The following is a 12586-nucleotide window of genomic DNA, read 5'->3' on the forward strand; positions in this document are numbered from 1 at the left end:
TGACTTTTGGGTTTAGGAAGGCTGCTCAGCCTCAAGCCTGGCCCAACGTGGCCAGTATTGCAGCACCTGGAAATAACGGCTCACTGGGGATAAGGGTCTGCTGAACGGAAACTCCCCATGACTCACATTTTTTACTTTTTATATTTTTTTAAATGTTTTTATTCCAGGGAAGGGTGTAGTTTCTGGATTAGTTCATTAGGGTGAAAAGCAGCGATGAACATGACAGCATTTTTCACTGAGGAAGATGAGCACTACCTTTTTCTTAGTGTAATATCAGGAAACCAAATCAAGTGGGTCAAGATCACTTTTCTAAACTGCTCCAAGCTAAGATGTGGTTTGTAGGGTGGGGTTGGGGGGGGTGATTGCCTGCCTTTGCAGGTGCAGATTTACAGCTGTAATTCAGCTGCTGCAATATCACAGTTAAGGCTTCTGACACATGATGGGGTACCCCCCAGGTACATGCCAGTGGGTGGCAAGCCAGTTTGTGGCATGGAAAAATGCTGGTTTTGAAGCCCAGATGCCACAATGGTTCTAAACGATGAACTGTGCAAATTTTCCTGCCATCTCCTTTGCCCTCAGCAAGCAGCTCTGTGCTTGGTGGGCGGTTTGTGGGGAGACTGTGTGTGTCAGGTGTGAGCCCCCATGTGTGATCTCCCCCCAAAACCCAGGTGCTAATGGGGTGTGCAGCAAGTGAGGAGGCCATGGGGGACATTAGGCTGGCTGGATGCTGGCGGGACAAGCTCCGGCTCTCCCTCTGCAGGACACTTGGTGCAAGCAGAAGTTAGGGAACAGTGACTAATCCTGCCCTCCACCCCCCAACCCCACCACCCCCCCCCAAACAGATAAGGGGCAGAGCAGCTGCGCCTGTGTACTTTCAGATTCTGTAATAGGTGCCAAAAAGGATAAGGAAAGACAAGGAAAGTGTCCTTGGGGAGATGGGGAGGGATGCAGCACGTGCAGGAGGAAATGGTACCAGGGAAGTAAACAGAGGCACTATCAACCCCAAACAAAGACCTGCGATGGCTATAAAAGCCCAGTGCTCTGAGACCTCGCAACCACCTTAACATTAAAGGCGTCAGATCTGCCAGAGCTCTGCAGCGGCCGGACCGTCTCCACTTCCCCGGGACTATCAGGACATCAAACCAAGGATTGGTGAGATCTTTATTTCTGGGATCTTATTACACCTCTGCTTCGCTTCACCTCTTCCCGCTCCCTTTCCCATCCTTCGCTTCACCCCTTCCCGCATCCCTTCCCCATCCTTTGCTTCGCCTGCTCCCGCATCCCTTCCCCACCCTTCATTTCACCCTTTCCTGCATCCTTTCCCCATCCTCTCCCCAGGAGCTGGTGGGTTGTGGTGATTGCCCGCTTGGCTGTGACCTTTTGTCTGCACCTTCCCCTTCCCTCACTGCCAGTTTCGGCATCTCTCCAGGGGGATTTTCAGAGGGCCAGGTCGTGGGGTCTCAGCCTTCCTCTGCGGGTGTGTTGGCAGCGCTGGTGTTATGGTAGATTTGCCCTGAGACAGAGCTGTTTCAGATCGTGTCCCCCTCACTATGATGACCGATATTGTTAGCAATTGGAAGCTGGAGCAGTTTGTGCTCCAGAAATGTCTCCCTCCAATTTGGTCCCCAGGGGCCTTCCAGGGCCCAGATGCGTACCAGCAGCTGTGCCAGCAGTGGGAGAGCTGGTCGGAGGAGAACAAAAAGCCCAAACCCACAAACAAGTGCAAGAAGCGGGCGGCTTTGCAGGGTTTGTTGATGGTGGGCAGGGAGTTGTCTAAATTACTGAAGGAGGCTCTTGAGAATGTGCAGACGTTGGAGCTGGCTAAGGGTGAGCTGAAAATGCAGGTGGACAACCTGCGGGCAGAGGTGCAGGGGTTGTGTGGGGACTCTTTGCGGAGCGCAGTGGAGATTACCCGGCTGGAGAGCAAGCTGGGCTATGAGAAGCTGAAAACAGAGGAGTTGGAGAAAGAGGTTGGCAAGTGGATTGGGGAGACCCACGATGCGCAGAGCGCGGTGCGGGCAGTCCTGCAGGACGTCCAGCGGGACCGGGGCACTGGCCCTGATCACAAGGTCTGCCACGCCAAGATTCAGGAGCTGCAGGCAGAGCTGGGGGTGTCCAGGGGTATCGTGGCTGCCATCCAAGGCAAGAGGAGCCGGTTCGGGAACAGTGAGGGGGAGGATTCCCTGGACCCGCACCCGCCCCACTATGACTATGAGGACGATGTGTGGGGTACGAGTGGCCCCACCAGGCCATCCCCCTATGCTCCTCTGCGGGAGGAAATGTGCCAGCTGCAAGGAGGGGAGGTGGAGGCTTCCAAAACTAAAAAGGTCCCCCATGATGAGCCAGCTAGCCACGGCCCGCTCCAGGCCATAGACACCAACAGGACCGTGCTCTGGTTTACCCCTGAGCAGCTCAAGACGGTGGGGAAGATGCTGGGGCCATTAACGAAAGAGACAGCTGTCAACTGGCTCTCCAGGGCCCAGCGGCTGCCCAGGTGCCAGAATGGCAACTTGGTGAGCGACCTGATAGACATAGTAAGAAAGTGCATGAAACCAGATGATTTTGCAGCACTGCCGGGGGACGTGCAGATGGGCAATGTCCAGGACATCAGGGATGTTCAGTTGGCTGTGCTGAAGGTGTTCTTCCCGGAGGTTAACCCCTTAGTGCTCTTCCACCAGGAGAAGCAAAACCCCGAGGAGCGGCCAGATGCCTACATTAACCGTAAGAAGATGCTCTACCAGATGGCTGGGCTGCCTGGCTCAAAGGAGTCCCCCCTTGATTTTGACAGGCCTGAATTCAAGGAGCCACTGGTGGTGGGGTTGACCCCCCCATTGCGGGTGATTGCTGGTGGGGATGCGGCCAGAAAGCCGCTGATGGAGCTGGAGCAGATCCTGACCCAGAATTTTGAGCTGCAAAAGCAGGCATTCCCGGGGTACATGCTGGGGGGGAAGAAAGGGAAAACCTCGGCCACATCCTTCCAAAATGCAGGGGTGAGAAAAATGCAAGGGGACAACCGAAAAGATCCTGATGGCAAGGGCTGTTCTGGGAAGGAGAACCAGCAGGGGCTGCGGTTTCAGAAATCCAACCCTTGGCGGGCTGAGCTGAGGAAGCGTTTGATAAAATATGAGAAGCAGGAGGATATTGATGGCTTGCCGGATGCGGAGCTCTTCCGCAAACTGGCCCTGCACGAGGCCAAAAAGCACAGCAGCTCAAACCCCATTGACCCAGGGTCTAAGGCCCAGCAATAGGGCTGCCAGGCACCTGCATCGCCCCTTTTTGTGGCACCGATTAAGACCGATTCATGGGGGCGCCTGATAGTTGATACAACTATTGGAGGAGGGGTGCTTGGACAAGTGATGTTAATTGATACTGGTGCCACTTACTCAATTCTTAATATGGCCCCTGGTGAAACCGGGCTCTTCCAAACTTGTGAAATTATTGAACTGCCAGGGCTGAATGGCCAAAAATCCTCAGTGCCATTCACTGGGCCCGTACCCTTTGAAATTGGCACTGCCAAAGGGTCTGAAAAATTTGGGAAAATGGAAATGAAGGGAAAACCAGGAATTTTAGCCATTTCCACGCTGACTAAGATGGGAGTGGTGGTGGACCTGGCAAACCAAGTGCTGTTACACTGCCCTCAAAGTGATGTGGCTGTCATCCCGGCAAGCCACAGGGTGATGTCAGTGAAAGCCCCTGAGCTCCTGGTCCACCCTGAGTGGGAACCCCGAGTGAAACGGATCACGGAGCAGTTCCCCCAGGTCTGGGCCAGGAGCAAGCTGGACTGTGGGCAGATTGATGCTGTCGTGGCAGTCAAGGGGCCAGATCCCCCTCCTCAGCCTCAGCCCTTGTACCCGGCTGAGGCTGAGGATGGTTTGTGGGACACAGTCAAAGCCTTACTGCTGCAAGGGGTGCTGGTGGAGCAGCAGAGCACCAGCAACGCCCCGGTGTGGCCCATGTGGAAAGCTGATGGGAAAATGTGGAGGCTGACGGTTGACTTTGGTACCCTGAACAATGTCACTCCACTGCGGACCTCTACAGTGGCCAAGTACCCTGACATCATGGCAGCCATCTCCCGGGGATCCAAGTGGTTCTCAGTGCTCAGCCTGACCAGCCCATCCTTTGCCATCCCCTTGCACCCCGAGTCCTGGCACAAGTTTGCCTTCACCCTTCGAGGACGGCAATTTGCCTTCACCAGAGTTCCCCCGGGCTTCCACAACACCCCTGCCATCTGCCATGCGCATGTGGTGAGGATGTGGGAGAAGCTCAGCCACCGGGAGAGTGTGCTGTCCCGCGCTGGTGATATCCTCATCCACACCCGAACCAAGGAGGAGAACCTGGAGGTGCTGGCAGAGGTGCTGGAGGCTGTCCAGAAAATGGGCTTCAGAATCAGCCCCACAAAGGCCCAGCTGTGCTGGACAGAGGTCTCCTACCTGGGGGTGACCCTGGGTGAGGAAGGGCGCTCGCTGGAGAAGCAGAGGGTCAAGCTAATACAGAAGGTGTCAGCGCCAGCTGATGCCACCACCCTGAGGTCCTTCTTAGCTCTCCTGAGGGTCTCCCGGGAGTTCGTTGAGGGCTATGCGGAGAAAGCTGCCCCCCTCTGTCACCTCCTGAAGAAGGATGTCTCCTGGGAATGGGGGCCAGAGCAGGACGAGGCTGTGAAGACCTTAAAGGAGAGTGTGGCACGAGCCCCCGTGCTGGTGCATCCCCGGGGGGACAGACCCTATGTCCTGCAGCTGGCCAGCACAAGGAGGGGGCTGCAGGCCACCCTGGGCCAGCAGCACGATGCCCATCTCCTCCCGGTTGCCCATGCCTCGCGTCTCCTGACGCCGGCTGAGCAACAGTTTACCAGCTACGAGAGGGAGGTTTTAGCCTTGACCTGGGCCCTGCAGCACTGGGACTACCTGATGGGGTCAGCCCCAGTGCTGCTGAGGACCTCCCACACCCCAGTGAAGTACCTCTTGTCGGGGAAGGGGGACAATGGTCCCCTGTGCTGCCCCAGGATGGCCAACTGGGTGCTGGCGCTGACCAACAAAGAGGTCTCTGGGGACCCCTCACCTGGTTCCTACAGGGTGGTGATCAGTGGAGAGAGGGTTGGGGAAGAGCCGGCGGGTTCCCTGGCAGAGCCAAAGCCACAGCGGGCACCCCTCTTTGAGAGCGGCCTCAGCCTGGAGGCGGCCAAGGAGCGAGGTTATGTTGTGTGGTTTGTAGACGGGTCCAACTACTACGAGGAAGGGGTGCCCTACACAGGCTACGCTGCCATCAACTGGGGCACTGGGGAGGTGGTGAAGGGGAAGTGCCTGCCGCACTCCATCCAGGCTGCCGAGCTGGTGGCCGTGATGGCTGCCCTTGAAAACACGCCAGCCGACCAGCCGCTGGCCATATTTTCAGATTCAGGCTGGGTGGTGCGAATGGCGCTGGAGTGGCTGCCGCTCTGGAGGGAGAGCGACATGCAGTCCGCTGACGGCAAGCCCGTCAGCTTCTCCAAAAAGCTGCTGTACCTGATGAGGCTGGCGGAGAGGAGGCTGTGTCCAGCCCAGATCATTAAGGTCAAGGCCCACAAGAAGGGAACAGAGGAGGCCAAGTGGAACAAGGAGGCAGATGCCAAAGCCAAGCAAGGTGCAAAGGAAGGGCTGATGTGGAAGGCCAGCAAGACCTCAGAGAGTTGCCCTGTGTTGGTGGCTCCCAGCAGACACTGGGAGACCGTGGACCTGCTGGGCTTGCAGGCACAAGACCCCAGCATCCGGGAGTTGGTACAGGCTAGGGAGTATAAAGGGTGCAAGGTGTGGAAGGACATATCGGGGCTGGTCCTGGCGCAGAGGGAGGGGGCGGACAGCCCAGTCTGGGTGGTGCCTGAACTTGTCCGGACGGAGCTGGTGGCCCTGGCTCATGAGCAAGGGCATTTGGGGTCAGACAAGACCATGGTGAGGCTGCAGGGCACCGGGTGGTGGCCCGAAATGAGGGAGGATGTGGAGAGGTACGTCGGCAACTGCCTGATGTGCGCAGCCAACAGCTCTGATGCCAAAGCAGCCAAAGGCCTCCTGGGTCACCAGAGGGTTTCTGGGCCATGGAGCAGATTGCAGATGGAGTTTATTGGCCCTTTGCCCCAAACGGCCCAAGGCAACAGGTATTGCCTAGTGATCAGTGATAACTTCACCAAGTGGGTGGAAGCATTTCCAGCTCGAAACAACACAGCCAGCTTAACCGCAAAGATTCTGGTAGAGCATGTCTTCTCACGGTGGGGCATCCCAAAGGAGATCGATTCAGACCGTGGCCAGCTCTTCATTGGAGAAGTCATGAAAGGGGTGTGCCAGGCCCTGGGTGTCAAGCAAAAGCTTCACATCATGGGGCATTTCCAGAAGCCTGGCTCGGCGGAGGGGCCCAACCAATTGCTGAAGGTGGCACTGAGGAAGCTCATGAAACAACAACAGAAAAACTGGGATCAGAAGCTCCCACTGGTCCTGCTGGCATTACGGGGGGCCATGGCATCCCCCCAAAAAACGCCTCCTGCAAGAGACCTGAGGCTGCCTGGATATTGGTGGCAAAAAGGGGACCTGCCGGATGAACTTCAGCCCCGCGTGCTGATGGACAGGTGGGTCCAGGACATACTGAGGACGCTGTTGGCTACGTACCACCAGCTCGCCTCGGTGCAGCAGACCAACATCACCAAGATGGATAAGCAGCTGGGAGCGCTGCTGCGCCCCATGGAGTGGAACACGGGGGATCTGGTAATGTATCGGGTGGTTAGAGAGAAGAACCAGGTTCTGGAACCTCAATGGATGGGGCCCGTTAGGGTTGTGAACAAGGCCAGCCCCTCCATGTACCAGGTAGAAATCAGAAAGGGGATGAAAAGGCAGGGAAAATGGCTCCATTCTTCACAACTGAAAGCATGGAAGGGAAATTAACGGGGCTGGAGAGCCCGTCTTGCTTATGTTTTGCAGATAAAGAAAAATGGAAGGCGATTGTGACCAGCGGGAATGGCGCACTTCGTGGCATCACCAGCCCTGTTTGCACTGCGGGGAAAATGCTTTCAAATTTGTGGTTGCAGGATTTGTTTTGCTTTCTGGTATGTGCATAGCGCTGAGCACCCAAAGTGCCCAACCCACACACCAGCACCTCAGACAAAGAGTCAGTCATCCCCACTTAGAAGGGCACCTTGACACTTGGGCCACAGCAAAGCCCAGGGTTAGGAGGTACACAAAAATTGGGACTGATTGGCCCTGGTCTCAAGCTCACATAAAATATACAGGCAGCATGGGATTAAATTCTAACAAGGGTTTAAATTTATCGACGGTGGTTATGCATGGGACGGAGGTGTACTTGGAAAATGAGTGGAGCTGGGATAGCACAAACAAACTTCCACAGCTGCTGGGGAAGGTGGGACAAGAAATAAAGGTAGGGTGCAGGGTGATTAATGGATCCACTCACCAGCGAGTAACTCAAATCTCTGTAACCGAATTAAAAACTAAGAAGAGTCAGAAAAAAAACTGTATTGCGGAAAAATTGGATTGTTGGTGCAATTTTACTTTGGTCCAGCCAGTCTTTGTGGTCTGCCTCTGGGCACACAACAGCGTGGGCCTGTCCTTTAAATTCAAGATTAGCATGATGACACATTCCTTTGCTGCCGTTAAAATCTCAAAGTGCCATTTTTTGGCCTGGCATGCAGCCCAATATGCTGAAGTTGGCAACCAGGTGAAATTGGAAATTAAATACTCCCAGGAAAGTATAACCGATCCAAAGCAAATCGATGGCACCACCATGACTGTTGCTGCCCCTAACAGCCACAAGTGGGTTGTGCCAGTAAACTGCCTCCGCAAGAGCAAAACGCTTAATGCATCTGAATTGGGTGCGGAGGCTTCATGGTATAATCAGGATTATGGGCACTGTCCACACCGGGTCATAAACCTCCAGGTGTGGTGCCAAGGAAACCTGAGCGTAGAAATGTCCCCTGAGCTTGGAGGAAAATGGTGGATAGGAGGCCCTGAAGGATTTAAAAAAGAGTTGACCATCGTTGCTGTCTTGCGCCCTTTTGTTTCCAAAATAGGCCCTTATGTAGTCAAGCAAAATCACATCCAAGAGCTGTTGACCGGGCCTGTCCGGTCACTGAAAAAAGTGGTGCTGTCTCTGTCCACCGTTAATATTTCATCTGTCAGACCGCACTGTACCCCCTTCCTATCCACCCTCCATGCTGGCTGGCTGGCATGGCTCCACAGCCGCTCCATCCAGGTGACCCGGGCCAGGAGGGACCTGCTGGCCACGGCACTGGGAGGAGGAGGTGCCGGACTGGGAGTCCTCAACAGTATGAATGTTGAGGTCTTGGCCAACAAGTTGGAGGCTGTCACCTCAGGCGTGCAGGGCCTCCTCAGTCCCCTGAATTCATCCCTGGCCAACCTTGGGATGGGGCAGTGGCTTGTGTCAGAGGTGTTGCCCACCTGGGAACAAATAAGTGAGAAAGACCACCAGATGCTGTTGCGAGCACTGGGCATCGAACAAAATAACATCTCCCTTGCTCTTAGTTGCATCCAGGCCCAGATGTGGGTGCAGAGTGTCGTTGCAGGTATCCTGAGAAATGGTGACAACGGCGTCCTCCCCACTGAGATCCGAAAGATTGTGTGGGACGCGGCCACTGAGAAGGAGCGGCAGCTTCAAGCCTGGTGGAGGCTCGTCAACTTCACCCACGATCAGGTCCTCAATGCAGTCATCGCCCATGTCCTGACTGTGGCAGAGGCTCACATCGAAAAGGTCTACCCCATCGTGGCCCTGGGGGTTAACACAAATGGGTCCGTGGTCTACCCTCTGGACCACCGCATGTGGGCGAGGGTGTCTGATGGGAAGTGGCAATCGGTAGATTTGGAAGCCTGCATTTTGGAAAGAGGGCTAGGATTCATTTGTGAAGATGATGCCCTTAAGGCGAGTGATGTTTGCTTTGACACCAAAGAAGGGGTCTGTCACTTTGAGATCAATCCCCAGAGCAGTAATCAAACCGTGTTGGTGTACGTAGGGAAAGGGTGCGTGTGCTTTAGAACGATGTGTAAATACGTGCAAATTAATGAAGCTTATAATCAGACCGTGTTTAATGACTCAAATATGTGCGCTTGCAATGTAGCTGTTATTAGAGGTTGTGATTTTGTGTATAAGCCGCCTGTGTTTACTAGCCAATTGCTCATTAGAAACTATACCTTGTATCGTAGTATAACCCCGACCCCCATAGGTATGGATTTGTCACTTGTAAAAGAAATGTTAGAGCATGTGACTTTACAGCAGCTGTTAGAAAATGCTAAGGCAGAAGCTAAAAAGATCCTAATAACTGTACATCATGATGGTAATGTTATAAAACAGGTAATGGAACGAATTAAGAGGGTGGGAGAACACCACTGGTGGGAAGTTTTCTTTGGCTGGTCGCCCACGGCCACCGGCATCTTCAACACGCTGCTGCACCCCGTTGTAGTTCTACTGCTAATACAAATCTGTGTGTGCTTTGCCATGGTAGTGACTTGTTACTGGTTGAGGCAGGTGAAGCTCTGCATTGACAACCAGGTGAAAGACCTGGGGTTGGCCAAGCGCCTCCTACCATAGTCAAGGGCAAGACTGGGTTGGCCTCTGTGTTTGCCACCAAGAAGAACTTTGAGCTCCGCTGTTGGCTGCAACCCAGTAGGCGTTGAGCAGTGGAGACACATGCCATACCAGACCTTGATGGGAGGGATGGCCTCCTCTCTGATAAGAGGGCCATCCAGGAGGAAGGGCAGGCCAAGAAGCCTGTGGTTGGCATGAACCACAGGATGGTTGAGGTTGGAAGGGACTTCCTGAGGTGATCTAGTCTAGCCCATTCTCTGCTCAAGCAGGTCATCTAGAGCAGACTGCCCAGGCGTCCAGCTGGGTTTTGACTATCTCCACAGATGGAGACTCCACAACCTTTCTGGGCAAACTTGTTGCAGTGTTTGACCACCCTCACAGTAAAAAAGCAAGAGTTAGCATAAATTGCTTGTATTTCAATCTCCCATCCCCAAATGCTAATGTGAAGAAGCTGCTCCTGTGTGATTTAAGACTTCCTTAAGCAGAGGAGAAAGGTATAAGGAAAGCCAAGGACAGTGTCTTTGGAAGGAAAGGGAAGGGGACATAGTGCCTGAGCTTGGAAAAGCACCCACTGAAGATAGTAGAGGTGTTACCAGCCTCAAAGACTTGGAAAGCACATTTGGAAAGAGGATAAAAGATGAGCAGAATGAACGACCCTGTGTTCACCTTTGACTTAAAGGAGCTGAATCCACATGGACCTTTGCAGCAGCTATCTCCAGGTTCCCAAGACTCCCAGGACATCTGGCCAACTGATTGGTGAAATCTTGTTTTTGGAGCCTGGACATCTCCGCTTTGCTTTGCTTAGTTGTGCATGTATTGAATAAAATCTGTCTGTTAGAGAATCAACTGTCTATTCAATCGCCACCTGCTCAGCTGCTCAGCTGCTTGTAACTTTCGCTGCCCTGGTAGAGAGAAATTCTGGTAAAAAGCAAAGGTGTGGGTTTTTTTTTTTCCCCCTTTTGTAGGACAAAATCCCTCAGTTGCTTTTGTCTGTAGAATATTTGCTGAAACACAAAGATTTCTGCCTTAGGCTGAGGAGTGGGGCTCTGAGCTGGTGCACAAACCTGCTCCCCTCTTTCCTTATGCCTCTCCCGACTTGCATCACCCCCCTGCCTCTAAATCCAGAAGCAACCTTAAAATTTACATAGTGGATCTCAAAAAATTTAAAAACATGGGCAATTAGAAAACCTACATTATCTACCTCATCTGTAGTTTATGTGTCTGCTCTCAGAGGCACTGCTCTCTCCGGGAATGGGGTTGGGGCGGGGGGGGTTTGCAGAAGCAAAAAGCCTTTTGCAATCCAGGCTGAAATAAAAAGATTGAAGAACTGGCTTTTAACCCAGCACGAACTGCTGGGCTAGCTCGAGGAATGAGTGAAACCCCCCCCTTCCCACAGTCCCTGGGCTGGGAAGGGCAAAGAATCAGCATAGCATATTGCCACAGCATAACTTTTTGTAAAGAAAAGCAAAACTTCAATATATGGGTTTGGAAAAGACACTTCTCCTTAAGAAGCACACATTATAAGTGAGCTCATGAAAATGTGAAAAGTAGATCAGTCTAAAACCACAGAAAACCTTTTTCCCCTTCCAAGCACCAGGAAAATGCCCCTTTCACCCTTGGGATGGGAGGCTAAACTCTCCCCCCAGCCCTTCCACCTGTCTGGGAAAGGGCTGGTGCCTGCTCCCTTCATTTTGCCCATAACAAAGCCTCACAGAACACACATGGTTATTCTGGTTAAAGCACCTTACTTGCTAACACCTTAAACCTGTCATGAGAATTAATTTCCCTATAAATAGTGACCCTTTTATACAAAGCCTTTATCCCTCTAACCTTCTTTGGGAGCCTGTAAGGGAAAAAGGAAGCACAGGAAATTCATATTATACACTTTTCAGTCCCAAACTTGCACCAGGACAGGTGTGAATTAGCCCCGGGATGATGGCATAGCCATAGGGAAAGGGGTTCTGACAGCTACACATGCGTTTTAGCTGAATGCAGCCCCTGCATGGCAGCTGGCTGCCGCAGCATCCTCCTCCGCAGCTGCAATGAGCTGCTGCCCTCTGCAGAGATGGCACACGCACGCACGTATGTTTGGGAAAATTGCAAAACTATAATATCCCTTCCCCCTTTTAGCATCATTTGTTTATCACTGCAAACCAAGGAGGGCTGTTTTTGCAGTAGCAGCAGTACCGCTGTGGCTGTGATAGGCTTTGGGTGCAGCCCGGCAGCATGACCTCAAGAGATTTTATTGCTTTTCCAGTTATTTCAGTAGATCCCATAAAAGATTTTACCCAAGCTCACCCGCTTTTCTGAGCCACACGGCAAGCTCAATTGGATTTATTCCCTGGTGGTTTTGTCCCTGTGCTCCGGAGTGGAGGGGAGCCTGCCTGTGCACAGCGTGCAGGCTGCAGCCTGTGGAAATCCTCAACCCATCTGCTTTCAGATCAAATTAACCCAACCTCCAGCTTTTCCTTGGTTCTAAGTACACGGAAGAGGCATTTTCAGCACTCGCCCAGTCTGGCTGCCTCTATTTTAGGCTGCAAAGATCGATGTGGGCAGGTCACTAGCCCCACTGGTCTAGTCCTGTGGCAGTAATTCAGATTAACTTTTGAGAAACCAGGGGCTAAAATGCTGCTGCGAAGCAGTTTTGACTTAAGTGGAACAAGTGATGTAAAACAAGCCCCGGTAGAACCCTGGACATGCTGGAGTCCTCTGGTGAGTCTAAAAAGAGCCCACAAGGGACAGGAAGGTACCAAACATACAATTTAACTCAAGGAGCCTGTTTTCCATGCAGACCACCTGCTTATCTCCCAGGACTGTGGGGATATTCTATCATTTCTCTTCGGTACCTCATGTGACAGACCTTTCCTGCTGCTGCAGAGGCTCCTGCCAGTTTTGGGACATGCTGTGCAACCACATGCAGGTGCCACAGCAGGTCCTTACTCCATGTGAGCAGGCACGGAGAGCGTCCATCTCCTCCAAAGCCACAGTGAGGGGCTACATGGGGATATCTGGATTG

At 53.1% G+C, this 12586-nt stretch overlaps 2 protein-coding genes across 2 annotated transcripts; both read left to right on the forward strand.

Annotated features, from left to right (window-relative positions):
* The first annotated feature begins 379 nt into the window (after nucleotides 1–379).
* On the forward strand, nucleotides 380–10412 carry LOC130159508 (uncharacterized). Its single transcript, XM_056361214.1, has 2 exons — nucleotides 380–1152; nucleotides 6939–10412. The coding sequence occupies exon 2, from the start codon at nucleotides 6949–6951 to the stop codon at nucleotides 9571–9573; it is 2625 nt and encodes an 874-aa protein (XP_056217189.1). The 5' UTR covers nucleotides 380–1152; nucleotides 6939–6948; the 3' UTR covers nucleotides 9574–10412.
* LOC130159511 (uncharacterized) lies at nucleotides 1152–3256 on the forward strand. The gene has a single exon (XM_056361228.1). It carries the CDS (start codon nucleotides 1551–1553, stop codon nucleotides 3246–3248), a length of 1698 nt encoding a protein of 565 aa, XP_056217203.1. The 5' UTR covers nucleotides 1152–1550; the 3' UTR covers nucleotides 3249–3256.
* Nucleotides 10413–12586: the final 2174 nt, after the last annotated feature.

Source organism: Falco biarmicus, chromosome 1 (assembly GCF_023638135.1).
Source record: "Falco biarmicus isolate bFalBia1 chromosome 1, bFalBia1.pri, whole genome shotgun sequence".
Classification (NCBI taxonomy): domain Eukaryota; kingdom Metazoa; phylum Chordata; class Aves; order Falconiformes; family Falconidae; genus Falco; species Falco biarmicus.